General features: G+C 43.0%; 1 protein-coding gene across 4 annotated transcripts in view; it reads right to left on the bottom strand.

Moving 5' to 3' along the window:
- Nucleotides 1–26129, bottom strand: part of wdfy3 (WD repeat and FYVE domain containing 3) — a 118569-nt gene that overhangs the window by 30688 nt on the left and 61752 nt on the right. For 3 of the 4 annotated variants that reach the window (XM_072665263.1, XM_072665262.1, XM_072665265.1), the window contains 19 exons: nucleotides 25747–25847; nucleotides 20828–21046; nucleotides 17443–17624; nucleotides 15393–15624; nucleotides 13514–13674; nucleotides 13271–13382; nucleotides 11999–12189; nucleotides 10785–10937; nucleotides 10593–10666; nucleotides 9977–10138; nucleotides 8799–8893; nucleotides 8534–8654; nucleotides 7720–7937; nucleotides 6101–6297; nucleotides 3808–3942; nucleotides 2726–2905; nucleotides 1962–2195; nucleotides 1235–1334; nucleotides 970–1130 (listed from right to left, as the gene is read on the bottom strand). In XM_072665263.1, the coding sequence (XP_072521364.1) occupies nucleotides 970–1130; nucleotides 1235–1334; nucleotides 1962–2195; nucleotides 2726–2905; nucleotides 3808–3942; nucleotides 6101–6297; nucleotides 7720–7937; nucleotides 8534–8654; nucleotides 8799–8893; nucleotides 9977–10138; nucleotides 10593–10666; nucleotides 10785–10937; nucleotides 11999–12189; nucleotides 13271–13382; nucleotides 13514–13674; nucleotides 15393–15624; nucleotides 17443–17624; nucleotides 20828–21046; nucleotides 25747–25847 (3028 nt within the window). The remainder of the gene's footprint in view (nucleotides 1–969; nucleotides 1131–1234; nucleotides 1335–1961; nucleotides 2196–2725; nucleotides 2906–3807; nucleotides 3943–6100; nucleotides 6298–7719; nucleotides 7938–8533; nucleotides 8655–8798; nucleotides 8894–9976; nucleotides 10139–10592; nucleotides 10667–10784; nucleotides 10938–11998; nucleotides 12190–13270; nucleotides 13383–13513; nucleotides 13675–15392; nucleotides 15625–17442; nucleotides 17625–20827; nucleotides 21047–25746; nucleotides 25848–26129) is intronic. The other variant, XM_072665264.1, reaches the window with a different exon arrangement.

Below are 26129 nucleotides of genomic sequence, written 5' to 3'. Positions count from 1 at the left end.
GGGTTATTTCAGTCAAAGGGGAAATATCAGCTATTGGGGAACATGGTATTCTAACTTTCTCCTCGCAATAGAAAAAAATGCATTTCTATTCACTCAATTTTAAAGACATTTCACGTCTATCTTTCAATATTATTATAGGGTATTGTGGGGTGTCCTATTTTTTTCATAATATGACTGTAATATGACTCAATATTTTATTGGCGCTGGAAATAATAAAACAGCACAACAATGATTTACTTTCTTCTGGACCCCTATTAGTACTTCAAGATCAATGCATTTCAGCTTCAACTAAATAGGTTTAGCTTAGACTTGGGTTTGTTTATTCATCACATAAACAAAAGCTCAGCCCAAACAAGTTAACAGGGCTTTCTCGCAAATCTGGAGTGCGTGCCATATTCAATTAAGCTTTGAAGAACAAATTGAATGAGATGCTTTTGGCGGCCGCTTCAAGAGTAGGTGACTAATTCAATCAGCGTTCTCAAAGAATGTGCTCGTCTGCTCATTAGTGCAAAGTACACTCGGTTATGGAACATTCCCTCCTACTGCTTCGGCTAACAGATGTCTTCTGTCTCTCTTTCTGTCACTCTGTGGAAAGTGCTTTCATTAGCATCTACAAACATCAGCTTGAACCTGGTGGGGGCCCTCGTCCGTGTTACAAGCGATGCCCCTCCAGAGGCTAAAAAAGGGATACGCATGCCTTAAATGGCTTATCCTGGCTTCATAGCAGCTTCTCTACTGTGACCTCTCCGCAGATGTCCACTAGGGGCAACACAGACCCTCTGATCAGACTCCTACATCTCTGCGTTAATCAGATTTTAGACTCTAAACAGACACACACACACAAGATTTGTGAGGCCGATCACTGAATCAGCGGGGTGCATTTCAGGCCAATGTTTTATTGAACCTAATGTTAGCATCATCTGTCTGTGATTATTACTAATATCAATATATAAATCCCTGTGTTCATACCTGGCTAATCAGTTGCACTATAAACTCCACCACCAGTTTGGACTCCTTATTGAACATGCCCTGCCAGAGCTTGTCCACCACCCGCTGTGTGAAGTAAAAGACATTGTTGACCAGGACCTGGTAGCTCCCCCCGGTTGTGATAGGCATAGATCCATCTTCTCCTGTGGGGGGGGGGGGGGGGGGGGGGCAGACAGACACATGTAAGAGGGTGCAGTCATGTGCAGTCCTCTCAAAGCTAAGCTGACTGTCTTAAGGAGAGACTGACCAAGCATGACATCTGCTGCAAGGAGATGCTCCATCACGCTGTCCAGTATGTAGGACTGGAACTCTTTCTGCTGGGTTCTGGTGGAGCGCTCTGGAGAGGCCTGGAAATACACACCAAGTTAGCAGTCGTGTCACACAGATGCACATTATATACCACAAACACACACACATTTTAAATTCACAGCCTGTGGCTGATACACATGCCTACTGTTGCCAGGGCTTCACTGCATTGTTAAGGGCCTGTATTCTATAGTGTACACTTAACGTCTGTGTGCTTTTATGCCATTCATTATAAGCCAGGGTGATTTTAGCCTGATGACAGTTTGGCTGGTCTACCAGCATGACCTGCTTGACGATGACAACCAGCATGACCTGCTTGACAAAACTGGTCACCCAACTTCACCAACCTAGTCAACTAGTATGACCATCTTGCCTTGTCAGTCATGCTGACAAACCAGCTAGACTTTAAAACTCAAATGACAACATACTCTACGCTGGTCAAGAGCTAAGCTGCGTAAGAGATGACCATCAAAGACCGGCCTAGACTATCTGAAACCAGCCACCAGCAAAAGTCTTGGTCCTGGCCTTGAGCTGGATTTTTCAGCAGAGTAATGTATGCAGAATGGGCGGTCATATATAAATGTGTCCAAAAGGGTTGTGGCACCATATGGACTGTTTGGACTGGGGAGTGAATCATATGCAGTGAGTATCATGTGCTGTGAGCTCACCTCCAGCAGAAGGTCTATGATGGGTGTCTGCTTGCTTGCAGGAGTCAAGCACAGGTTGTCCATGATCAACACCCTCATGAAATCGAATACATACTTCTTGGCCGGGTGATTGGTCAGGTAGGTTTTGGAGCCCACGTTGCAGTACTCTGACTGACTGCGGTTCATGCCAGTGTCTGCCACGAAAGCTTTGAATTCTTCTGTGGGCGAGCCGGCTTCGTCATCCAAATCAGTGACCTGAGGTAAGGGATAAATAATCCATATCAAGCATATTGTATAACAAGCCTTCCGACAGTCACCGCTAGGTAATCGGGAAGATTTACAAACTGAAAACAGAACAAAGTTTAGCAATAAATGGTTGGCAAAGGCGACACATCTGGAAAAATCCCTCTCTAAGGTGTAAAATAGCATTTTATAATTTGTTGGCTCAAGCTTAAAGGTTTCTAAACAATCTGATTTAGAATGAATCGGATTATTTAGCAACAAAACACCCAGTCTTAAGCGGTCAGAACACAGGGAGGATACGCGGCTTCACTACACCAGGATACGTAACATGCAGACACAACACTGCACCATAAATCTACTAACATAAGCGGAAAGTGCGGAAGAGACAAGGAGCTTTGATCCTTAAATAGCTTTTCTTCTGAGGCACCCATGTCCTGCATATCTTGGTGTTGAAATGCCTGATGACCTCAAGGCGACTCTGTTGCAATACGACGAATTACACAATGGGATAACGCTGCAGAAGTGAAATCACAGGAGCGTACCATTTCAGAGTAGGGACGGATGTTGAAGGGGAAGACGGCAGCAGCGAGCGCACACAGGAAGTCTGGGCTGTGCCACATGGGAGCCAGGTCGGGGACATTGTGGTAGAGGTAACGGAAAAACTGCATCAGAGTGACGGGATACTCCCTCAGCCAGGATCCCTCCTCTTCAGACTGCCAGGGCTACGGAGACGAGAGACACAGGAACAAATGAAGTCAGTGTTATTGTCACTGATGATTAGGTCATCTGGATTCTCAAGAGCATACCACTTTATTCAGTCTTTGTATGATGTGTTTACCCTGTCATTTATTGCTCTGTGCATTGATGAGGTGCTGACTTTTGCTGAGTATGTTAATGACCACTGCTCTGACTGGCTGAATGACATGGAGAGGGGGTGGGATGGGGTGGAACTTGTTCAAAATACCAAATAGTCACTAAATCATGATCATGTGACAGCCAGACATGTCATTTCACAGCAATGTTTATCATTCTATGTATAAATTCTGTAATCCACTTCAAGAGACAATGCTAATTTCTGCTGACCTCGTAACTGGGGTGTGCCTTATGTTAAGATCAAGCTGACAGTAATGAAAGTTTGTCTTCAACAGACATTTTAGTAACTTTTACTACTTTGGATGTTTGGATTTTGACTCCTGCAGTAAAGGTTTAAACCCAGGGCCTGTCTCTGCTTTGTTTCTGGAGGCTGGTAGATTAGTTAAATGCCCGATTACTCTAGCAAAGATCGACCAGTTCACCCACAGAGAGCCTCGTAACGTCAACAGAAGGTCAACGGACTGAACAAATCAATACAGAATGTAAATCAAAGCTAATGTCATTTATCCAAGTAATTATGCAAATACATTTAAAAAGAATGTCAATTACATGTACAGCAAAATCACAAATCCTAACCAACAATCACAGGAGTACAGAGACTTAAAGCATAAACCAGCATGTTCGTGACCAAAATCCACTGCACCCAACAGGCGAACTTCAGAAACTTCGGACGCAAAGCTGAAAGTCAAAATGGTTGGATACTTGACGTCCACCTAATCTACACCAGGCCATGAATGCAATTGGGGCTCACCAGGTTGAGCATGCTGCGCAGCATGGCCAGCAAGAGAAAGGCTGCCTCTGTGCAGACATTGTGGATGGAGTTCACCACCGTAGCGCTAGAGGCCGGCACACCAAAGATGAACGACCAGATGGAGTCCAGGTCAAACTGCGGAGACAAAGAGAACGAATCACTCGAGGCAACGGTTCAGTGTAGTTGGTAAAGTTCAGGTCACTGGTTATAAAATATACATTTTACATATTTTATATTTGTATTGTTATTTTTACACCATATTCCAACCTCTTTCGACCTTTTAGAACAGGCTGCTTGTGTTACTCCGCCTTTAAGATGGACATGAGATAAATAAGCTCTGTTTTGATTGGCTGACCTTGTTTAACAAGCACTCAGAGCTGAAACACTGCTGCATAAGTGGACGGTGCTAAACTGTGAAAGGCTGAGTAGGCCGAGATATGTAAACGAGCTGGTTCTTGTGATATCAGGGAAACAGGTACATTTCAAAACAAGCTGTCTCAACTGGGGACACTATTACTGCACTTTTTCAATAAAATGGGAAATTCAGAGAAAAAAAAAAAGCATTCAGAACAACTCAGGATCATTTGAATTGAACAGTAAACTAAAGCCACTAATCCTGTATTTTAGCCATCCAAACAACATACCATTGCAGACACAAATAATAATCTGATTACTAAATAATAAAACATATTAGTTCATGAAATTGTATTAATAAGTATACGTGCACATGCAGCATTTAGGGAAGTTGGAAGGTTTCACTAGACCAGGACAAGTCACATGCACCTAAAGCTCAGAAAGCTACAAAGCAAATATTACAAGCAAACGTATCTCTTGGAAGTTTTAGGGCCCAGACACACCAAGACCCACTGATTATTATCGCACCTCATGTGACAGGGTGTGTGAGGGGGCTGCAGTCTGTGAACCTGTACAGCTTATATACTGTCTGGACCTTTTTTCAAATATCCAGTGAAGGTCTTTCCAGGTTTCTTTTTGTTCTCATGGGGTTACTGTTAATATTCACTAGACGGAAAGTAACAATATCTGGCCTGCAAAAGTTTGGGCACCCTTGCTCAGAATCTGTTACTGTGGGTGTTTTTTATCCTTTTTCTCGAAAGCAGTTCATCTTTAACTATGTCGCTGTTCAAAGCATTAGTTTGAGCACCCTGCATAGTTAGTACTTAAATAATTGTAAATGATTTCTGTAGCCATCTTCTTTCAGTTCAATTTTGGGGAATTATAAATTATAAATAAAAGGGCTGGGCCTGAGCCTTCTTGCACACACTGCTATTTTGAGGTCCATCTACACACAAAAACCGTCAGCTTACTCCTCTTCAGTGTTTAGGATCATTATCTTGCTATAGAAGCCATCCTCCTTTTATCATCAGCTTATTTATTTATTTTTTATTTTCTTTTATTTCTTTTTACAGATGATGATACAGTGATGTTTGCTGGTATGTAATTAAAGCCATTCTTCCTTCTACTCGTGAATTATTCCCTGTGCCACTGGCTACAGCACAAGCCCAAAGCATGATCAATCCACTCCTGCGCTTGGAGAGGTGATCTTTTCATTAAATTCTACATTTTTTTTTTTGTCTTTAAAACATACAAACATTGCTCATTGCTGTAACGGCCAACTGATCCTGTTTCCAAAATGCATCAGGCTTGTTTAGAAGTTTCATTGGAAACATCGGACACTGAACTTTGTGGTAAGGAGGTTTTCTTTTGATGACTTTTCCATGCAGGTCATATTCGTGCCGAAATCCTACAAGAGCTAGGCAGATGTGTAGAGGAGTCTATGGCTGCTGACTGCTGGGACAAGGTTTGAAATTTGCACCACCTGACTTTTCCTAACCAGGATTGCCATAGTCCTACAAACTATGTAAAGTCTTCTGAGAACTCAAATCTCTTAGGGCGACTAAAAGACAATAATTTCACTTAAAAATGTTTAATCTTTACCTGTATACCTTCTAGGGGTCAGTTCCACTTCTACTCACTTAACGATTCATGGTAACAGAAATCTAGACCAGGAGTGCCTAAATGTTTGAATGCCGGGTCCGTATGACCGCGTGGCTGGTACAGCAACCAGACTGCACAGTAAAAGGTTTGTACGCATGCAAGGAAGCGTTTTAAATGAGAGAGGAGATCAAGATTAAATCAAGAAGAGAGAAAGCATGGCAGCACGGGTCTCAGACAGTACCCAGGTACATAAAGTATAAGAAGAACACAGAAGAAAAGATGCTCACGAGGACGCACGGTTAGTACGATTAGTAGGGAAAAAGGGTTTCATACTGACATGTACCTGCAGGCTGTCTGGCAGCTCGGTGACCGGCTGCTGCAGGAAGAGAGCCATGAGCAGGAAATAGAGCTCGGGCACGTTGGTGTGCTTGGGCAGCAATGTCTGCAGCACAGGGAATCCTGGGAAATGGCAGGCGTCGCGGTTTATCTCGCGCAGGGTGGACCTGCCACCTGCACTGCGGCCCACGTTGAAGCCTGAGATGAAGGGGAAAACATCCACAAGATCAGAAATTTAATACAAATTATTAGTTAAGAATTTATATGATATCTAACTTAACAAATCTTATTTTCACTTGATAATGTATGTGATAGATATGCTTTAGTTTTGCATTAGAGCTATGAAGTTAAATGTTGCTAACCCCCAATGAGAAGCACTGTGCAATCTGAGTAATCTGGGAAGTTGTGCAAATCACAAACTAAAGCATTAATATTAAAAAAAAATCTTTCCAGGTGCACAGATAGAGATCTATTCTGTTCATTTTGCCCTAAAGATCCTGAAAATTTGATAATTTTTTAAATAATACGAGTGGTAAGGTTTGTTTTATTTATAGTAATATTTTTCTACTAAATCTGGATACAGTGTAGAGACACTACATAGACAAAAGTACTGTGAAACCTGGTCACTGGTCAATTGTTCATTTTCTTCCAAAATCATGGATTTTAAATTAAAATAGAGCTTATCCTATCTCAAGAAGGCTTTCTAATAGATTCTGGAGCATTGCTGTTAGTTAGTTCATCCCAAAGTATTGGCTGAAACACCATAATTTCAGAGAACACAGTTCCTCCACTGCTCCACAGCTCAATGCTGAGGGGCTTCACACCCCACTAGCCCACAACTTGCATAAGGCATGGTGCCAATAGGTCCATGTATATCTGCTCCAGAGAGTTCTACTCTATTGACAATATTTTTCTATATTTTTCAAGCTCTTGTGTGTGCATTTGTATATCTGTGCCAGCAATGGGTGCCACTTAAAATAGATGAATGTGTCCTTTAGAATAACTGTCCACAAACATTTGGACATATACTGTATAAGGCTTAAATGTGATCATTTGTTGATTTTACAACCATGTGACTCCATGGGTCGTCAGTTAACCTGGAACATTAGGAAGTGGGGGGGTGGGAGGAGTGAAGGAATAGTGTCTTATCCTCCCTGACTGAGGCTCCTTGAGGCAGGCACCAAATCCCAACTGCTCACTGTTCCTAGTCACTAGCATGAGTGTGTGTGTGTGTGTGTGTGTGTGTGTGTGTGTGTGTGTTCGTGTTCACAGCCAATGGATGGGTTCAGTATGAAGGCTAAATTCGGTTATACTGCTAAGCTTTTAAGGCTTCTAAGGCTTTAATAGACGATCTTAATCTTTCACCAAGACTTTTCTTTCCCTTTTTTCATATTTGATCATGACATTCGAGAAAAACAAAAATATGGTAGATAGAGTTTTATGGGGTGAATTACACACCTTTTTGAGTCTATTAATAACTTTGCAATAAAAACCATTCATTCATCCACCCCTTATTGATAAATCTGTACATTCAAACCAACATGACATCAGATGCAACCAGAATGGATCCTTACGCAGATTCAGCCTTCCAAACCCTCCGGTCGGCCTTCTCTTACTTACCGAGCACCGTGCCGATTTTATTGGTGAGCACAGAGTCCGTGTGGTCGAGCCAGCCTCCTCCAGACAGTCCCTCTTTGAAGCGCCCCAGGATGGACTGGTTACTGAGCAGCACCACCAGGATCCAGAGCGCTGCAGTCACGGTGCTTGAGTGAATGTGCTCCTCCATAAACATCAGCAGCCAATCAAAGCCCAGAGTGCGCACCAGCTCCTCACATGCCCTGCAGAGGGTTCGAGAAAAAGAGATGTTAGGAACCAGAGCCTAAAAGTCAGTAATACAGACCCCTTGCTCCCATCTCATCCCAAACGCACAGCATAGAACACTGGCTTTATACCCCTCTAGCCCACGCCCGGCATTAGCCATGGTGCCAATAGGTTCATTTTAATCTGCTCCAGAGAGTCTTATGCTATTGGCTATACCTGGGTGCAACTTACAGTAGCTGGATGCATCCATGCTATAGAAAATTCTATTGCATGGATGCAAATTAAAAACATAAAAATAGAAAATTGGGTAGAAAATTAAAAACAACATGACAAAAATATTGGAGCATAAGTCTGAAGGGTTTCCAATATTAATTATTATATATTTTATTATATACATGTCCAAAAGTATCCAGACACTTCATTAAATCCAGCTGCTTTGCTGACATAGGTGTTCAGTTGCACACACAGCTCTTATAATCTCCACAAAAAAGCTCTAGGGTGACTTGAAGTGGAGTCTGTGATCCAGAACTAATGACTAATGACCCCAGTGTCTGACCTTACCAATGCTTTCGTGGCTCATGATAAGAAGAAGCATAATAGTAAGGTCACTTACTGGGCATTGACAGTAGATTTTTCCTTGGAGCTGAAAAGAAGCTTGAGCAGAATGTCCAGCAGGCGGTTGCGCAGCAGGATAACATTGGAGGAGAGTAAACCTCCAAAGTCGTCATCATTTCCTAAGCAGAAAGGAAGACCGTCAGACCACTGGAAGCTACAAAATAAGCCCCCTTAAAAACACAGTTCCTCTAAAACGGGCACAGCGTGTATACAACTGCTACGTACTGCAATGCAAATGAGGTACTTTTCAGTTTCAGTCTTACCTCCATCAATCTTCTCCTCATTGCTAACCTCCATAACCACAAACTTCTCACAGACTGCAAACGTGGGTAAGGTGGAGGAAAGGAACTGACCAAACCTACAAGAAAACAAACAAAAAAGAGACATGGATAAAGGAAACTCTAGCAAAACGGATATTTTAAGCTATTTAATAATAAAATTAATGGAATGGAATGATCAAAATTACTGAGTAAAATTCAAGTTTGGACACTACATTCTGCCTTGTTTCTTACAAAGCAAAACTAAGGACAATTATTACATATTATATGATAACATACAGCAGTTAACTATTTAACTAGTGTGTTGAGATTATTCTGGACACAAAAGTGCCTTTTTTAAAGCAAATTTCTTTAGACAGTATAAATGTATATGCATAGTCACAGGACCACATTACTACCAGTTATTTAGTTTTATTTTATAAGTCACTTCCTAATAATAAATAACTAATTTTAGGTTATATAGCACTGTCCGTGTTATTTAACCAAGGTATCCAGGTAGGTAGACCAATTTTGTGCATCTCTAAATAGCTTAAGGTCAATTTTAGACAAGGCAAAATGACCATATTCATAATTTGTGTCGGACACAGAGGGAATCTGGCCTCAGTCTTTAACCCATTCATGCAGTAAACACACACATTCACTCTAGTGATCAAACACACATAGTGACTATGAGCCCCTGCTGCGTCGCGCGGGGAGCAGAGAGGGCAAACAGTGGCAGTGGCAAACAGTGGCAGCTTGCCTAGCCCGGGTATCGAACCCACAAACCTATCATCAATAACCTGAAGCGCTAACCGCTGAGCAAACCAATGTGCTGCTAAAGCTGTGATTATGGTCCAATTTGGCTTTTAAAGTATGTTCAAAACATACTTACACTTAAGCTCACACTTAAAAAGTGTATTAGCATCAGCACTAACTTACTACATACTTAAGAGGATTTAACTGATTGTTGTAGCAGTTTGGATGACTGTATTGCCAGTGTTCGGCTTTATTGAGTCCCATTCACTTTTACCATCATTTAAAACCATCAACGTCCACCACTGGACGCACCCCTAACCTGAATGCTTGCAAAAGTTCTGAGATGGTCGACCAAAAACAGTGATTTCAGCCTTCTGAACAGGCTATGGGTATGTTGGTATATCTGGTATTGTAGATATTTAACGTACCGGAGCAGGTCGTAGGAGTTGGGGAAGCCCTGCAGCAGCAGGCTGAGGACATTGCTGATGGCAGCAATGGTGGGCTGGGACAGTGACTGGTCCCTCAGGGTCAGCAGCAGCTTAGGGATCAACTGGAACTCCCGCAGGAGCTTAGCGTTCTTAGCAGCCTCGCTGGGATCAGAACAGAACATTGGTGAGAACAGGATTTCATTGGTTATAGTGGCACCAAGAAGCCATTATTTTGTCAAAATATACAGATCAGCCACAACATTGTTGCAGTATTAGCTTTAGCATTAGATGTAGTAATGGCTAGGTGACCGGGTCAGAGCAACTTCAGAACACTTCAGGCAGGTCTTGTGGGGTGTACCTGGGTTATGTAATGGTCAGTAACTACCAAATTTGCTCCAAGAAAGCACAACCTGTCAACCGACAACAGGCTCATGAGGGGCCCAAGGCTCACTAAAGCCCATGAAGGCCCCACCTTACAACTTACAGGATAGCTGTAAAGGCTAAAATGCTGCTGCTAACATCTTGGTGACAGCTGTTTTGGTGGCACATAGGGGAACCTACACAATATCCGGCACAATAAGGTGTGTGTATTATGTGTAGTACTGAAAATTCTCACCTGGATTCAGTCAAAAGCTCAATGAAATGCTCAAAGAGAGACAGGTGCAGTTCATATGGTGCATGCAGCCAAACCTGTGGCAAAAGATCAGAGAACATCTCAAATCTGTCTTAATAAAACACAACCAAGATGTATCCTGTCTCCAAATACAATCTTTCTCCTTGACGAGTGCGGAGTAAAAATACCTCATACCTCAAAGTCACAGAGCAGGTCCTGGAAGGCGGTGGAGTTGGGAATGATTGAGGTTTCGTGGCCGCTGTCCACTGTGCCCACCAAGGAGAAGGTCAAATGCAGTATGTGGCTGTTCAGCAGCGAGCGCTTCTTCTTCAGCAGCATGGCCAGCAGCTGCGGCACACAGAAGCCAATTAGTACAGACAGCACTCTAAGCAAAATGGGGTTCTAAAAATAGTGCTGAAAACAGGTTCTTTCAGTCGTAACGACAGAGGACCCTTTTTGGTGCTACATAGAACCATTTCTAAGGGGTTTCTACCAATGCAACCAACCCTTTAAGCAGGCAAAGAAACATTAAAGCATACAAATGTTTCTTCAAGTTGTCAAGGTACTTCACAAGACCACCGGATTTCCTAAGGAACCCTTCCTAAAGAAACTATTCATATTAGGGCTTCATGTATTCCCAGTTTAAATCTAAAAAAAAAGACAAACTTCCATTAAACAGACATTTAAAGGGCCCATATCCCATAGCGTTTATCTCACAGCATTAAAATGTGTTACTACGCCTTTAAGAAGCATATAAGATAAACTGGCCGTGTTCTGATTGTAGGTTCTGTATTGGAATTCATTCACAAAAGCACCACTGGGAACTATAACATAGGCGGGGCTAAACGGTGGTAGGCTGAATAGGTGGCGATAGGTGCACTTAGAACAGGCTGTTTTTAAGGCTTGGTTTCCATATATAGGCTATAAGGACTGGATGGACTGTAGAATTTAGAAAATGTAACAGTATTTATTACTGCAAACTCCCTAAGGTGAGGGAAATTTTATTTTCTATGCTATGAGGCATGCTTTTAATACTGCTTTCCTGGAATATATGACTGAACTGCTGAAATTTTAAATTATATATACAGTATGTTTCATATTTTTAGGGACAGAGCTCCCCTTAAGATGATCCTTAACTTTAACAAAATCACTCCTACTCATGCAAAAGTTTCACCCTGCACTTCTCACCCCAAAAGATGTCCACACCATGATGATCACACCTTCGAATTATTGACCATTCCCACCAATATTAAACCCTATATGCGTATATTTAAGCATCAGAGGCTCATGGCAAATAAGGGTGAGGTTATCTGTTCCACATTCCATATTTAAGGTAAAACTGATAATGGTAGAAGCTTCCCAGTCACTGTAACAAAGACCATGCATGTATCTACAGGCCTGCGGCCCACCTGGTAGCCTTTGATCCGCTCCATCTCTTTGCAGGCCAGGGGGTTGCTCTTGACGACACACACCAGTGCCTTTACAGCTGCATACAGCCCCTCCACATCGGACGCCATGGCCACCAGGCCTAGGATAGCGGCGGCTCCTCCAACGTACTGCAGGTTAGTGGCCACCGGTTTGGGAACAAATGCTCTAACACCTGGGTGGAGAGAGAGAGAGAGAGAGAGAAAGAGAAAGAGAGAGAGAGAGAGAGAGAGAGAGAGAGAGAGAGAGATATGGGGGTTATGTATATATGAATACTAAGAGATGGGGGTTATGAATATATGAATACTAAGAGATGCTTTAAACTAAGAGAAGCCCAATAGTGCCACATAGCAAAGACAACACTAAAGGGTTGTTTGTCCTGCTGGATGGACATATACAGTATATGTATGTGTGTGTGAACGTCTTTTCCTAAAAGTTCCTAGAGCTTATCTACCTACTGGTGATCGTCACTGACTACAGCTGGTAGCTTCTCTGTATCCACATAAAAGGGGGTTTATTTGAAAGCACTTGAAAGCATTTGAAAGGACTGACCAACTCACAGTGGGAAGGTCCCAGATCTGAAAATGGTGATCGTCGACCTATACAAGCCAGGAACATCTCTAGGATCTGCACATTCCAATATAATCAGTTCAAACAACTGTACGTATGTTATTGGGAGGTTTAGCCACTTTGACACGGTCTGGACGGACTGAAACTGTGACCCTTCGCTAAGAAGTCTTAAAAAAAATTAAGAACCAGCTGCTCTAAACTTGACAGCCTGAGGCTGGACCTAAGCCTTCTTGAGTAAAGTTTATGGTCAGATAAGATAAAAGATGATGGAGTAGTAAAGATGAGATTCAATCCCAGATTCATCCCAAGAACAATGTGCCAGCTGTTAAGCATGGTGGTGGTAGCACCAGGCTGTTGTGCTGTTTTGCTGCCATTGGAACTGGTACACTGCATAATAAAAGAAGAGGGACTACCTCAGAACTCTACAGCATGATCTCAGGCCATCAGCTAGACGGCTGGAAATTTAACACAGTGGTCCAACAGGACAATGACCCTAAACACACATTAGAGGTGGCTGTGAAATGGATAGAGCAGGTCAACATTAAACTTTTGCAATGGCCTTCCCAGAGTCTGGACCTCAAACCCATCAAAAACTTGTGGTCTGTGCTTAAAGGTTGGGTTCATGCCAGAAAAACCAAACCAAGAAGAGTGGTCAAACATCTAACCATAAACAAACAAGCTCTTACCCAGGTAGCCGATTACCGCGGCTCCGATGGTTCTGGCTGGACCGTTCAGATGTCCTGCGGCGTTGTGAAGGAGCTTGACTGGAGTGGCATTCTCATGTGATGATACTGCCAACTGTATAAAGGACTTCGCATTTTAGTTTGGACAAACTATGATCTGTTTTTCCATGAACAAATTATGTAACAAAAGAACATTTAACATACAAAAGACTGAAACTCTGGCCATGTGTCACGTAGGCTGCTCACCTGTTTGGCGATGGCCTTGCTGTCGAGTTTGTTGTAGACCTTGCGGATCTTGGCCACGGTCAGCGCAGAGACGGAGAGCGCATAGAGGCTGAAGGAGACTTTCTCCTCTGGAACCAGCGCCACTGGACAAGGTGGCACACCCTCAGTCTTTGAGTCTTTACCTGAGGAGCAGAGCAGATTCTACCTAAGTACCAAGCATACATGGAGTGCAGCATCATCATCACAGGAGATCCACTGTCATGATGGCCATTCAATGTCTCACATGCACGAGACTGAGAGTGACTAGTCGACCTAGTCAACAAATAGCAGGTCCTGTGAAAGTGTTTAATTCCACACAGTGTGATGCTGGGAATGTAATTAACAGGAGTTTGAAGGCTTTGCTTAAATGTTACCATGACAACACTTTCTCAGTCTTACTGTAATACTGTAACGGCTGGTTGCAACTGCAACGAGTGCCGAGCAGGCTATGAAAAGTCTCTTCGGGAAAACAAGACATGGAGAGATCTGTTCAAGATAGCAATCCTGAGCTCCACCGCACTGCACAGGGCAACTAACTCACCAATTAGGACAGAATTAGTTCCAGGCCCAATAAACGGCTCTAATATTTAAAACATGGAAACATGGATGAGATGTGCCTGAGTCTGGCTGGAGCTCAACTCTACAGAGCTGCAGGAATAAGTAACACTGTAAATTACAGCAGAGAACTCCTATTCCTAGCATATCCACTATATGTGGACGTTTGTGGAGACCCCTTCTAATAACTGCATTCAGATGTGCAAATGCACACACACACAAAAACTCTCTGGAGCAGATCAACATGAACCTTTACGCCAGGAGTGGGCTAGAGGGCCATAAAGCCCCACCAGCTGTGAGCTGTGGAGCAGTGAAGCAGTGGAGCTGTGTTCTCTGGAATGATGGTGGTGCTCCATCCAATACTTTTGGTATGTTGAGGGATTTCTGACCTCCTTAATGCTCTTGTTCCTGCTCAATGCCTTCAAAACCTCACAGCAGTGCTCCAAAATCAAGTAAAAATCCTTCCCGGGAATTTGATGGCATTTAGCTGATGCTCTTATCCAGAGGGACTTACAAGGGTACTCGTATTACATAGAAGAGCCAATGTAGCGTTAAAGAGTCTTGTCCAAGTGTGGTCACCCAGAATTGAAGCCCAGTCTCCCACTGGGTGTGGCAGCTTACTGGCAGGTAGTGGTGTTACAATAATACACTTGATTTTTAGGAAAGACATAATGAATGAGCAGGAGTCCCAATACATTTGTCACAAATTGCATACTCGTATGGAGTATTAAGGGAGCTTTTTATTTGCATTTCTATAATTTTATATAATGAGCAATATTAAATTTGTGATTTGAGCATTTTTAACACGTGCTTTTAACAACAGGAATAATAAGGACGATACTTCAATGGGGAAGTCGTGGCCTAAAGGTTAGAGAACTAGGCTTTGAACCAAAGCACCACCAAAGCAATCCCCTGGACTAGCAGAAATTAAAAAGCGAGGTGAGTAAAAGGAACAGTGCTTTCTCCTCCTTCAACGTTCAGGGCTTGAGGAAGGCACCTAACCCTTAATTGTATCCTGGTCAATGAGGTGATTGCCCACCATTCTGGATGTGTTTACTGCCATGGTTGAGTTAAAGGAAGAGGCTGTATTTCATTCCACACAGCTGTAGTGTGTGATCGTAATCCTAATCACTGATTATGAAGATGAGTGTTGCCAAACATACCTTAATAGCTCTATATACTAAAGGTTGTGTGGGGTTAACTGCGGCGCAGCATCAAACTTGGGTTGATGTTAAGTTGTCCAAAGCTCAGACCTCGCAACTCGAAGCTAGCTCGCCCAATTCACTGCACTACAGTCGTTACTCACATGGCAGGTAGACAGCCTGGAAGCTGCCCACGTAGTTGGGCCCCAATTCATAGATGGCAGCCACGCTGGTGGCGGGCAGCACCTCCTCCAGAAAGTGCGTGGGCCCCAAACGCCATACCAACGAAGAGAGCTGGCGCTGGGCCGGGGGCGTCCCGATGTAGCTGTACACTGTGCTGACAACTGGTGGGTTAGCAGCGCCCGAACCACCTGGAGCACTGTGCACGTAGTGGAGCTACAGAATAAAAACACAGCAAGAGAAAGAGTGAGAAAAGGAAAGTAAGGGACACATTATCTAGGCAAGAAGGAAGGAAGTGGCTTGCACTGTCAGTGCGGTCTCTGTGCGAGTTTGCTGTGGCATCCGTTGTCGCTTCATCTAGCATCAAACGGAAGCTGTGGTGGAATCAAAGGTAGACCACAAAGGAGCCCTTGATGAAAGCTCTGCACAAGTGTTTGTGTGTGAAGAGCCAGATGGTGTGTTGCATGATGGCTGCATTGTCTGACAGGCCTGTCTGATGCTTCTACAGAGGGAGATGTCTACTAGTGTGCCTCAATGCTGGGTTTCTCTAAGGTGCTGCAAGGTGACCTCTTAAAGTGAGGTTGGGGTTGTCTGGTCATGCTTAGGGCCTTAACTGGGTCTGATATACTGGTGAACCCAAACACAGCACTAGTTCAGAACAACAGCCCCAAGTTAAGAATTTGAACCAGACTGTATGATTTCCAGGTTCCATATTTTCTGAGCCCTCTTGGTAATAAGAACAGCCATCACTCAGATCACTGCACATCATTCACCAGTATAAAGAAATTCCCTACAACAGATGTATGACGTTTTTTAGTTTTTTTTAAACTGCAGGATTTTCACAGATATGCTCTTATAACAACACATTTCACCGTCATGGTAAACTGAACCTCATAAAAAACTAGTGCTGTCAAATTTAACGCGTGGCTTACCATGCTTTTTTAATGCAAATTAATCATCATCTATGGCCATAACGTCCTCCCGTAGGTCTCTCTCTCTTTACAGAGCCTTGTGACCTATAAGCAGCTAAGAGTGTCGCTACTGTTGAGCTCAGAGGGTAGATTACACTCAATTTATGCTGAAATATGGATTCATATTCTTTTTTTTTTTAAGTTATTGAAGCATTTTCTCTATTAAAGCCTTGTCGTGTTCGAGGCTAAAGTTCTCAAAACTACACTGAGATATTCTAAAAAACAAAAAAAAAAAAAAAAAAAAACGTATTCTTCTAGCCACACATTTATTTGTTCCCCCGCCCAAAAATTGCTAGCTAGCAATTTAATCAAATATTATATTATAATAATCAAATATTGTTTTGATTAACAAAGAAAACACTGGTTAATGTCTGAATCTTAAAATAGACAAAAACTGCATTGGTGGGTTCAATACCCGGGCTTGGGCAAGCAAGCACAGATCATACCCGGGCTTGTATGTAAGGCCCTTCACCTGCTTCCCACGAACCTGCTCCAGGCATGTGTGCTCATGGTCACTACGTGTGTTTGATCACTAGTGTGTGTGTGTTCACTGCACGGATTGGTTAAAGGCAAAGTCCAACACTAATGGTGAATATCTCAATTAATAAATCAGTAAATCAGTGTTAACTGTATCAAAAGTAACCACTCTTACTGTACTGTATCTGTATATGTAAATCAATCTATTCTGATGGGCCGTATAATGCCTCACTCAACAAGCAGTTCTTTACAAATTCAGCACAAATAGGTGGGCATATGCACATGTGTTAAGGGCATTACAGAAATAATGAATTAATGTGCCAAGCCAAGTTCTGACCAAGTCCAATGAGGTCTAATGACGACTGAATGCAGCATTATGGATTTGGTCTTCTTTGGTTTGGTTCTTGTTTGGTTAGTCCAGGCTAATAGCTCCCTTCCCCTCCTATTCCACTGCAAGATAGCCATATGCATGCGGTCTGATCCAAGATTCATGAGCCTCTCCAGATATAAATCATTTGTGCTCCTGTCTTCATTAAATTCATTCAGTGACAGATTTAAGGTGTCCATGTCACAGCCCTGCCCTCACCTTGACCGTGTTGACCAGCTGGCCGTCAACGTAGAGCGTGGCCATACTGTTCTTCAACATCCCTTTGCTCATGACCAACACCAGGTGGTGCCACTGTCCCTCGGTGATGAGGTCAGCGCAGCGGAAGCGGGCGCAGCAGGGTAGGATCTCGTAGAAGGAGGACTCCTCGCTGAAGTCATCCGCTGTGGAGGGAGCCAGACAGGAAATGACAGCGCGCACACACACACACAATCCACAGACAAAGGGAACTTCGCAGAGCGAGAGCCGTGATGAACGAGCTCTGCTCCGAAACCCTTTCAGTTGTTTAAAAGAACCTCGTCTGCCGTACATCTGAGAAATTCAAATGACTAACCGCTCTTAACTTTCTGCAGAGGTCTGCAAACGCATGCAATTAGAAAACCTGAGATCCTGACGAAACTCAAACGGGCATATTTGCAAGCCAAATGTTTTACAGCCCCAAAAATGCTCATTCCTTTCCTGTCAAAGAGGGAAAAACAACCTGGCATGCTTTAACAAAGCCACTTGCTGGAGTTGGAAGACAGAAAGAGCTGTATGCCATGTAATACTCCCAAAAGTGGGGAAGAGCGGATAAGTAAGCTTCTAAACAAATCTAGTGTAAAGGGAATATGCAAGAAGGAGACCTGGATTTAAGCTGTGTTTCATGTCATAAAATCTTGCAATTATTATCATAATGTAATTTTCGTTCTGTATAGTAAACATAACCCACAAGGCTTAACAAAGAACATCAGCCAAGCATGTCAAACCATACCACTCTCTGGTTAGACCCATTTTAGCAAGATTGGATAAGACTGGTTACTAAACAACACTGCAAGCCTTCCACCAGTGCCTGCACTATACACTCACCGGGCACTTTATTAGGAACACTATAATAATACCGGGAAGGGCCTGTTTTTTGCTCTCAAAGGCATTGATTTAGCAAGATGTTGAAAACATTCTTTTGAGAGGTTGACGTAGCCTGATTTTTTCACACAACAGTCTCCAGTGTTTACTGCAGAATGAAAGAACATCCAGTCAGTGGCAGTTCAGCAGACCGAAAGGTCAATGGAGAACGGCCAGACTGGTGTGAGCTGACGGAAAGGCCTCCATAGAATTATGGTGAGAAGAAAAGCATCCCGGGATGCACAACACGTCCAACCTGGAGGGGGACAGGCTACAACGGCAGAAGGTCACGTGTATGGTTCCACTTCTGTCAGTCAGGAACAGAAAGCTGAGGCTGCAGACAGATAAATGGATCCGAATTCGGCGTCAATAGCATGACCCAGGGACCCAACCTGCCTTGTGTCAACAGCCCAGGCTGGAGGAGGCGGTGTACTGGTGTGGGGAAGGTTTTCTTGGCACACATGAAACGGTTCATGTACTGTACTATTGCTGACCATGTGCATCCATTCATGGCCACAATTTAGACATCTTCTAATGGCTACTTCCAGCTGGTCTTCCAAACTGGCTTTATGAACAGGACAATGAGATGAGATCAGTGCTCCTCAGTGGCCTTTCCAGTCCCCAGATCTGACTCTAGTAGGACATCTTTGGGTCAAATGTAAAGAACTCAAGAACTTGTGGAACTTTCGTGAAGAACTGGGCCCGTCGCAGTATTAACATAGTGTTCCTAATAAAGTGCTCGGTAAGTATATACAGTGAGTCCAAGAAGTATTTGATCCCTTGCTGATTTTCTTTGTTTGCCCACTAATAAAGACACTATCCTTCTGCACTTTTAATGGTAGATATATTCTAACATGGAGAGACAGAATATCAAGACAAAAATCCAGAATATAATTTTAAAGAATATATTTTAATTAATTTGTATTTCAATGAGGAAAATAAGTATTTGATCCCTCTTGCCAAACACACTCAATACTTAGTGGCAAAGCCTTTGTTTGCAAGCACAGCGGTGAGACGTTTGTTGTAGTTAACCACAAGTTTAGCACACACACCAGGGGGAATTTTGGCCCACTCTTCTTTGCAGATCCTCTCTAAATCATGAAGGTTGGTGGGCTGTCGCTTGGCAACTCTGACCTTCAGCTCCCTCCATAGATTTTCGATCGGATTGAGGTCTGGCGACTGGCTGGGCCACTCCATGACCTTAATGTGATTTTTCTTGAGCCAATCCTTTGTTGCCTTTGCTGTATGTTTAGGGTCGTTATCATGTTGGAAGACCCAACCACGGCCCATTTTCAGATCCCTGGCAGAGGGGAGGAGGTTGTCCCTCAGGATTGTGCGGTACATGGCTCCATCCATCTTCCCAGTGATGCGGTGAAGTAGCCCTGTACCCTTGGCAGAGAAACACCCCCAAAACATTATGCTTCCACCTCCATGCTTGACGGTGGGCACAGTGTTCTTGGGGTCATAGGCAGCATTTTTCTTCCTCCACACATGGCGGGTGGAGTTGAGGCCAAAAAGTTCAATTTTGGTCTCGTCTGACCACAAAACCTTCTCCCAATAACTTGGTTCATCTTTCAAATGATCATTGGCATACTTGAGGCGCGCCTCCACATGTGCTCTCTTCAGCAGGGGTACCTTTCGGGCACTGCAGGATGTGAATCCATTGTTGCGCAAAGTGTTGCCAATTGTTTCCTTGCAAACTGTGGTCCCAGCTGCCTTCAGGTCATTTGCTAACTCCTGCCGAGTGGTTGCAGGACGATTTCTGACTGTTCTCAGCATCATTGCCACCCCACGAGGCGAAATCTTCTTTGGAGCACCGGGCCGAGGTCTGTTGATTGTCATGTTATACTCTTTAAACTTTCTGATAATTGCACCAATAGTTGTTACTTTCACATCCAACACCTTACTAATCTTTTTGTAGCCCATTCCAGCTTTGTGAAGGTCAACAATTCTGACTCTGAGGTCCTGTGACAGCTCTTTGGTTTTACCCATGTTGGAGACTTGAAATCTGTGTGATCTGTCTGATTCTGTGGACAGGTGTTTTTCACACAAGTGATTAGTGAGAACAGGTGGCTTCAGGTCAGGTAACAAGTTGATTGGGAGTGTCTAACTGGTCTGTAAAAGCCAGAACTGCTAATGAATACTAAGGGATCAAATACTTATTTCACTCCATGAAATACAAATCAATTAATATATATTCCTTAGATTTATTTTCTGGATTTTCTTTTTAATATTCTGTCTCTCCATGTAAGAATACATCTACCATTAAAAGTATAGAATGATCATGTCTTTATTAGTGGGCCAACGAAGAAAATCAGCAAGGGATCAAATACTTCTTGGACTCACTGTATGAATAGATTCTGTACTATGACCGCACACCCTTTAAAAATAATAAAAGCACAGTAAGCAGGGCGTCGGTGACTGTGGTAAAGTGGCCGAGGCTGAACAGAAGTGCAAGTGCTGTGCGAGTGCTGCTGTACTGTACCATAGCTCTGCAGCAGCTCCTCTTTGGTAGACACCACCAGTGAGCGGTCTTTAGCTGACAGCACGATGGCCAGGCACACGTAGTGCTGCTCTGATGCAGTGGCCCTCCGGACCACCGTCAGCAGCCGCACTGGGTGGCTGTGGGGAGCGGTGCTGAAGCGCTCCACGCAGAACCAGCAGGAGTAACTCAGGCCCGATGGAGGAGGAAACAGGCGCTCGCCTGCGGAGAGAAGGGTGTCAAAATATAGCAAACAATTCCAGCTAAAGCTACACCAGCATTTCAAACCTTTACACGTTTCTCCACCCTGAAATGATAGGGTGAGCATTCAGATATTACTGGGGCTACATATGTTTTAAGTATATTTTTAAATATATACGGGACTAAAATACATGAAATTAAGGAGTAAAAAGTTCAGGTATCCATATATAATAAAATGTCACATTATTAAGACTTGTGATTAATGAATGAAATTATTAAAAGGCTAAATATGCAGACACATCCCCCCCCCATCCCCATCAAAACAATACATAAGGATGTGACAAAATAATACAAACAAAGCAAAAGAAAAGCTGCATCCAAATAACTGAAACAATAAAGCTTCTTTCCCAATCTGCTTGCCATGATTAGACAGCCTGATCTAGTGTCCATTTGCATGCACTTGTTAGTCCTATGCGAATGTTTGAGAACCCCTGATGAAATGTGTTTTTTGTTTTTTTGGGGGTTATTTCTTTGGTGAACAAGTAAATAAATCCTCAACAGGAAACAAACTCAAATCTGAAATTTATAAAGCACAGTACAGAACAAATACATAAACCTTAACTGGAAAGTCAGAAAACGAGCTACGAGCTCTTTGGAGCTATGTTGAAACTTCACCTCGTCACTAAACTATCCTTTTGATGTTTATTAAAAAGTTGTAGTTGCTGGGACACAACTGATTCATCAGCTTGGTTGTGCTTATGTAAACAGCAGAAGCAGCAGTGACCGGTCGAGTGAAATCATATTAATCACATTTTACTGACGTCTATAAAAAAATAAAACACACACACACACACACACACACACACACACACACACACACATATATACACATATACACACACACACACACACACAGAGCAATCTAATTGTCTTTTTTTGATTGTTTTAAGAACATCCCAAAAATGTTTCCAAAAACATTTATTCCATTTACAAATACTTTTTAATTATTATTAAATTATTAAATAAAATTAGAAGAAACAAGCATATACAGTGCATCCGGAAAGTATTCACAGCGCTTCACTTTTTCCACATTTTGTTAGGTTACAGCCTTATTCCAAATTGTATTAAATTAATCTCTTTCCTCAAAATTCTACACAAAATACCCCATTATGACCATGTGAAAAAAGCTTTCTTGAGAGTTCTGAAAATTTATTAAAATTAAAAAACAAAGAAATCATATTTACATAAGTATTCACAGCCTTTGCTTAATACTTTGTAGAACCACCCTTGGCAGCAACTACAGCCTCAAGTCTTTTTGAATATGATGCCACAAGCTTGGCACACCTCTCTTTAGGCAGTTTTGCCCATTCTTCTTTGCAGTACCTCTGAAGCTCCATCAGGTTGGATGGGAGACGTCTGTGCACAGCCATTTTCAGATCTCTCCAGAGATGTTCAATCGGATTCAAGTCTGGGCTCTGGCTGGGCCACTCCAGGACATTCACAGAGTGGTCCTGAAGCCACTCCTTTGAGATCTTGGCTGTGTGCTTTGGATCGTTGTCCTGCTGAAAAATGAACCGTCGCCCCAGTCTGAGGTCAAGAGCGCTATGGAGTAGGTTTTCATCCAGGATGTCTCTGTACATTGCTGCATTCATCTTTCCCTCTATCCTGACTAGTCTGGCAGTTCCTGCTGCTGAAAAACATCCCCATAGCATGATGCTGCCACCACCATGCTTGACTGTAGGGATGGTATTGGCCTCGTGATGAGCAGTGCCTGGTTTCCTCCAAACATGACGCCTGGCATTCACACCAAAGAGTTCAATCTTTGTCTCATCAGACCAGAGAATTTTGCTTCTCATGGTCTGAGAGTCCTTCAGGTGCCTTTTGGCAAATTCCAGACGGGCTGCCTTGTGCCTTTTACTAAGGAGTGGCTTTTGCCTGGCCACTCTGCCATACAGGCCTGATTGGTGGATTGCTGCAGAGATGGTTGTCCTTCTGCAAGGTTCTCCTCTCTCCACGGAGGAACGCTGGAGCTCTGACAGAGTGACCATCGGGTTCTTGGTCACCTCCCTGACCAAGGCCCTTCTCCCCCGATCGCTCAATTTAGATGGCCGGCCAGCTCTAGGAAGAGTCCTGGTGGTTCCAAACTTCTTCCATTTACGGATGATGGAGGCCACTGTGCTCATTGGGACCTTCAAAGCAGCAGAAATTTTTCTGTATCCTTCCCCAGATTTGTGCCTCGAGACTATTTTGTCTCGGAGGTCTACAGACAATTCCTTTGACTTCATGCTTGGTGTTTGCACTCTGACATGCAGTCAACTGTGGGACCTTATATAGACAGGTGTGTGCCTTTCCAAATCATGTCCAATCAACTGGATTTACCACAGGGGGACTCCATTTAAGCTGTAGAAACATCTCAAGGATGATCAGTGGAAACAGGATGCACCTGAGCTCAATTTTGAGCTTCATGGCGAAGGCTGTGAATACTTACGTAAATGTGATTTCTTAGTTTTTTATTTTTAATAAATTTTCAGAACTCTCAAGAAAACTTTTTTCACATGGTCATAATGGGGTATTTTGTGTAGAATTTTGAGGAAAGAGATTAATTTAATACAATTTGGAATAAGGCTGTAACCTAACAAAATGTGGAAAAAGTGAAGCGCTGTGAATACTTTCCGGATGCACTGTATATATATATATATATATATATATATATATATATATATATATATATATATATATATATATATATATAAGCAGAATGACATATATTAACTTGCTTTCAGATGGGTTCATATGTTGGTTTTGAACGCCTGCATGACGGCTATGAACTTAAACCATAAACTTGCTTCTAGGTTAACTATACTTGAGCTACTTACTGCACTGACAGTTTAAGTAACACACATACACACAACAGTTAGTTACAGGTGGTGTGTGTGTTACATTTCTGCAGTCCACATCGTAATACAATTCCATGAAAAACACGAATAAGTAGCAAAGCTGCTGATCAGCATCTCAAAGGCCTAATTACATCACTGGTCACGATTGTTGACATCACAAGGACGTCGGTGGCGGAGCGCCTGTGCCTTCCACAGACAGACGGCAGCGATCTGAATGAAAATCTCTCCGTGAAAGGTAAGGATGATGTCATGCACAAAAATGGGTCAGAGAACATGGTGCAGGAGCCTATCTATAAATACTGAAAACTCCATTTACATTCAGGAGAGAGAAAGAGAGAGAAAGGAGGAGGAAGGGTGAGGGTGAGAGAGAAAGAGAGAGAGAGAGAGAGCGTGGGAGAGCTAGCGTTGGAGAGAGCGAGCATCAGTGTGAGAAAGAACGAAGGAGCAAGAGATAGACAGAGAACGTAAGAATGCACGAGAGAGATGAAAAGGAAGGAAGACACGGAGAGCGCGAGAGGAAGAAAGAGAGAGCAAAAGAGTGAGACAGAGCGCGAGAGACAGCTCGAGAGAAGTACAAAGCAGTATACTGTAGGCAACCAGCCCTGTATCATCTCATTAATACTACATAGCACTGCCACTCAGGGCTGCTGTGCCAGGAGCTGCTTAAAGCCTGTAGCGCCTGAAGAGACACACACACACACACACACACACACACACACACACCCTCTTTTCCATCCTCAAAACACTCTTCTCATTTTAGCTCTCGGCCGTCCACCTCAAATCTTTACGGCTTCTGTCCCAAATATTAGTCAATCACTTGTTCCCTTACTTTCAGCCCCTAACACACATACACACACACACACATCATCTCCCTTTATCACCCTACAACTCCATTCCCCTAACATGTCTTCAACTAAATCCCTGTCTGAAGCTGCATAATGCCATAAAACCAGAGTGTATCGGAAATCCAAGCTTCGCAGTACAAATGTAACACTGTAGTTTTTTTAACATCACATACAGCGAGTTGGACACTATATGGCTACTTACAGACTGAGACTGAGACAGACATTCTCAAGACTAAGCCAGACTGATTGATCCATCAATCTACCCACCTACCTATCTATCTATCTATCTATGCCCAAATGCTTGGGGACCCCTTCTAATGAATGCATTCAGGTACTTTCTACTTTAAGTCGCACCTATTGCTGACACAGATGTGCAAATGCACACTCACGCAAACAGAGCTTGTCTAGTCCATGTAGAGAAGTACTGCCAACAGAATGGGAGGCTCTGGAGCACATAAAGATCCACCTAGAGGGGTATAAAAGACCCCCAGCATTGAGTTGTGGAGCAGTGGAACTGTATTCACTGGAATGATGATGATGATGATACTCCATCCAATACTTTCGAGAGTTTAGTTGGGGGGCTGCTACAAAATCTAATAGAAAGCCTTCCACCCTAAAGAGTAAATAGGAAAAACGTAGTAAATGAGTATGTGTCCCAAGACTTTTGTCCATATCTATCTACCTATTCATCAATCTATCTATGTATTTAACAAAACTCAATTATTAAAAAAAATAAAGTGTCAGTGCACAGAGTTGAACAGGTCTGAAACTCAATAGCCAAACAAATAAAGCCCCTCCCTTAAGTATTCCCTCCAAAACCCCATCCATAAAACACATGCAGACGTGCTGCACAGGCTAAAACGTTAGAACGCTGAAGCAGCGGCAGGGTGTTTAGCTGCTGTTTGCTCAGCCAGGGCTCGTGTATTCGGGTTTGTGTGTTTCTATGTAGGAACATAAGAGAGAGGCAGAGGATACTGACCATTTCCCATTCCACTGACCACGGCCCCATCACTCACTCCAGATGTGTTGGCGTTGTTGGACGATGCGTTGTGAGGGGCCAGACTGGGCAAAAACAAGCAGCTGGAGGGCGAGAGACAAACAACGACACAGAGTGAGAGAGAGACAGGGCTAGAGAAAGGGAGAAGAGGGATGGGGGGGGGGGGGTGTTCAGTGAACTCACTCGGCACACTTTAACATTCATTTTGAACATTGTGTTCCTGCAAGACAAATCCTAGTGAATTCTCCACATATTTCAAATGGTTCAAGTGGCTTACTGAATAGTATGTCCAGCTGCGCGTGTAATAACTTGCATAATACTCTAAATAAATAAATAATTATTAAAGAACACTTCAATCTGCAGCA

Source organism: Salminus brasiliensis, chromosome 20, assembly GCF_030463535.1.
Source record: "Salminus brasiliensis chromosome 20, fSalBra1.hap2, whole genome shotgun sequence".
Lineage (NCBI taxonomy): Eukaryota > Metazoa > Chordata > Actinopteri > Characiformes > Bryconidae > Salminus > Salminus brasiliensis.
This window is presented reverse-complemented; position numbering and strand designations above follow the sequence as displayed.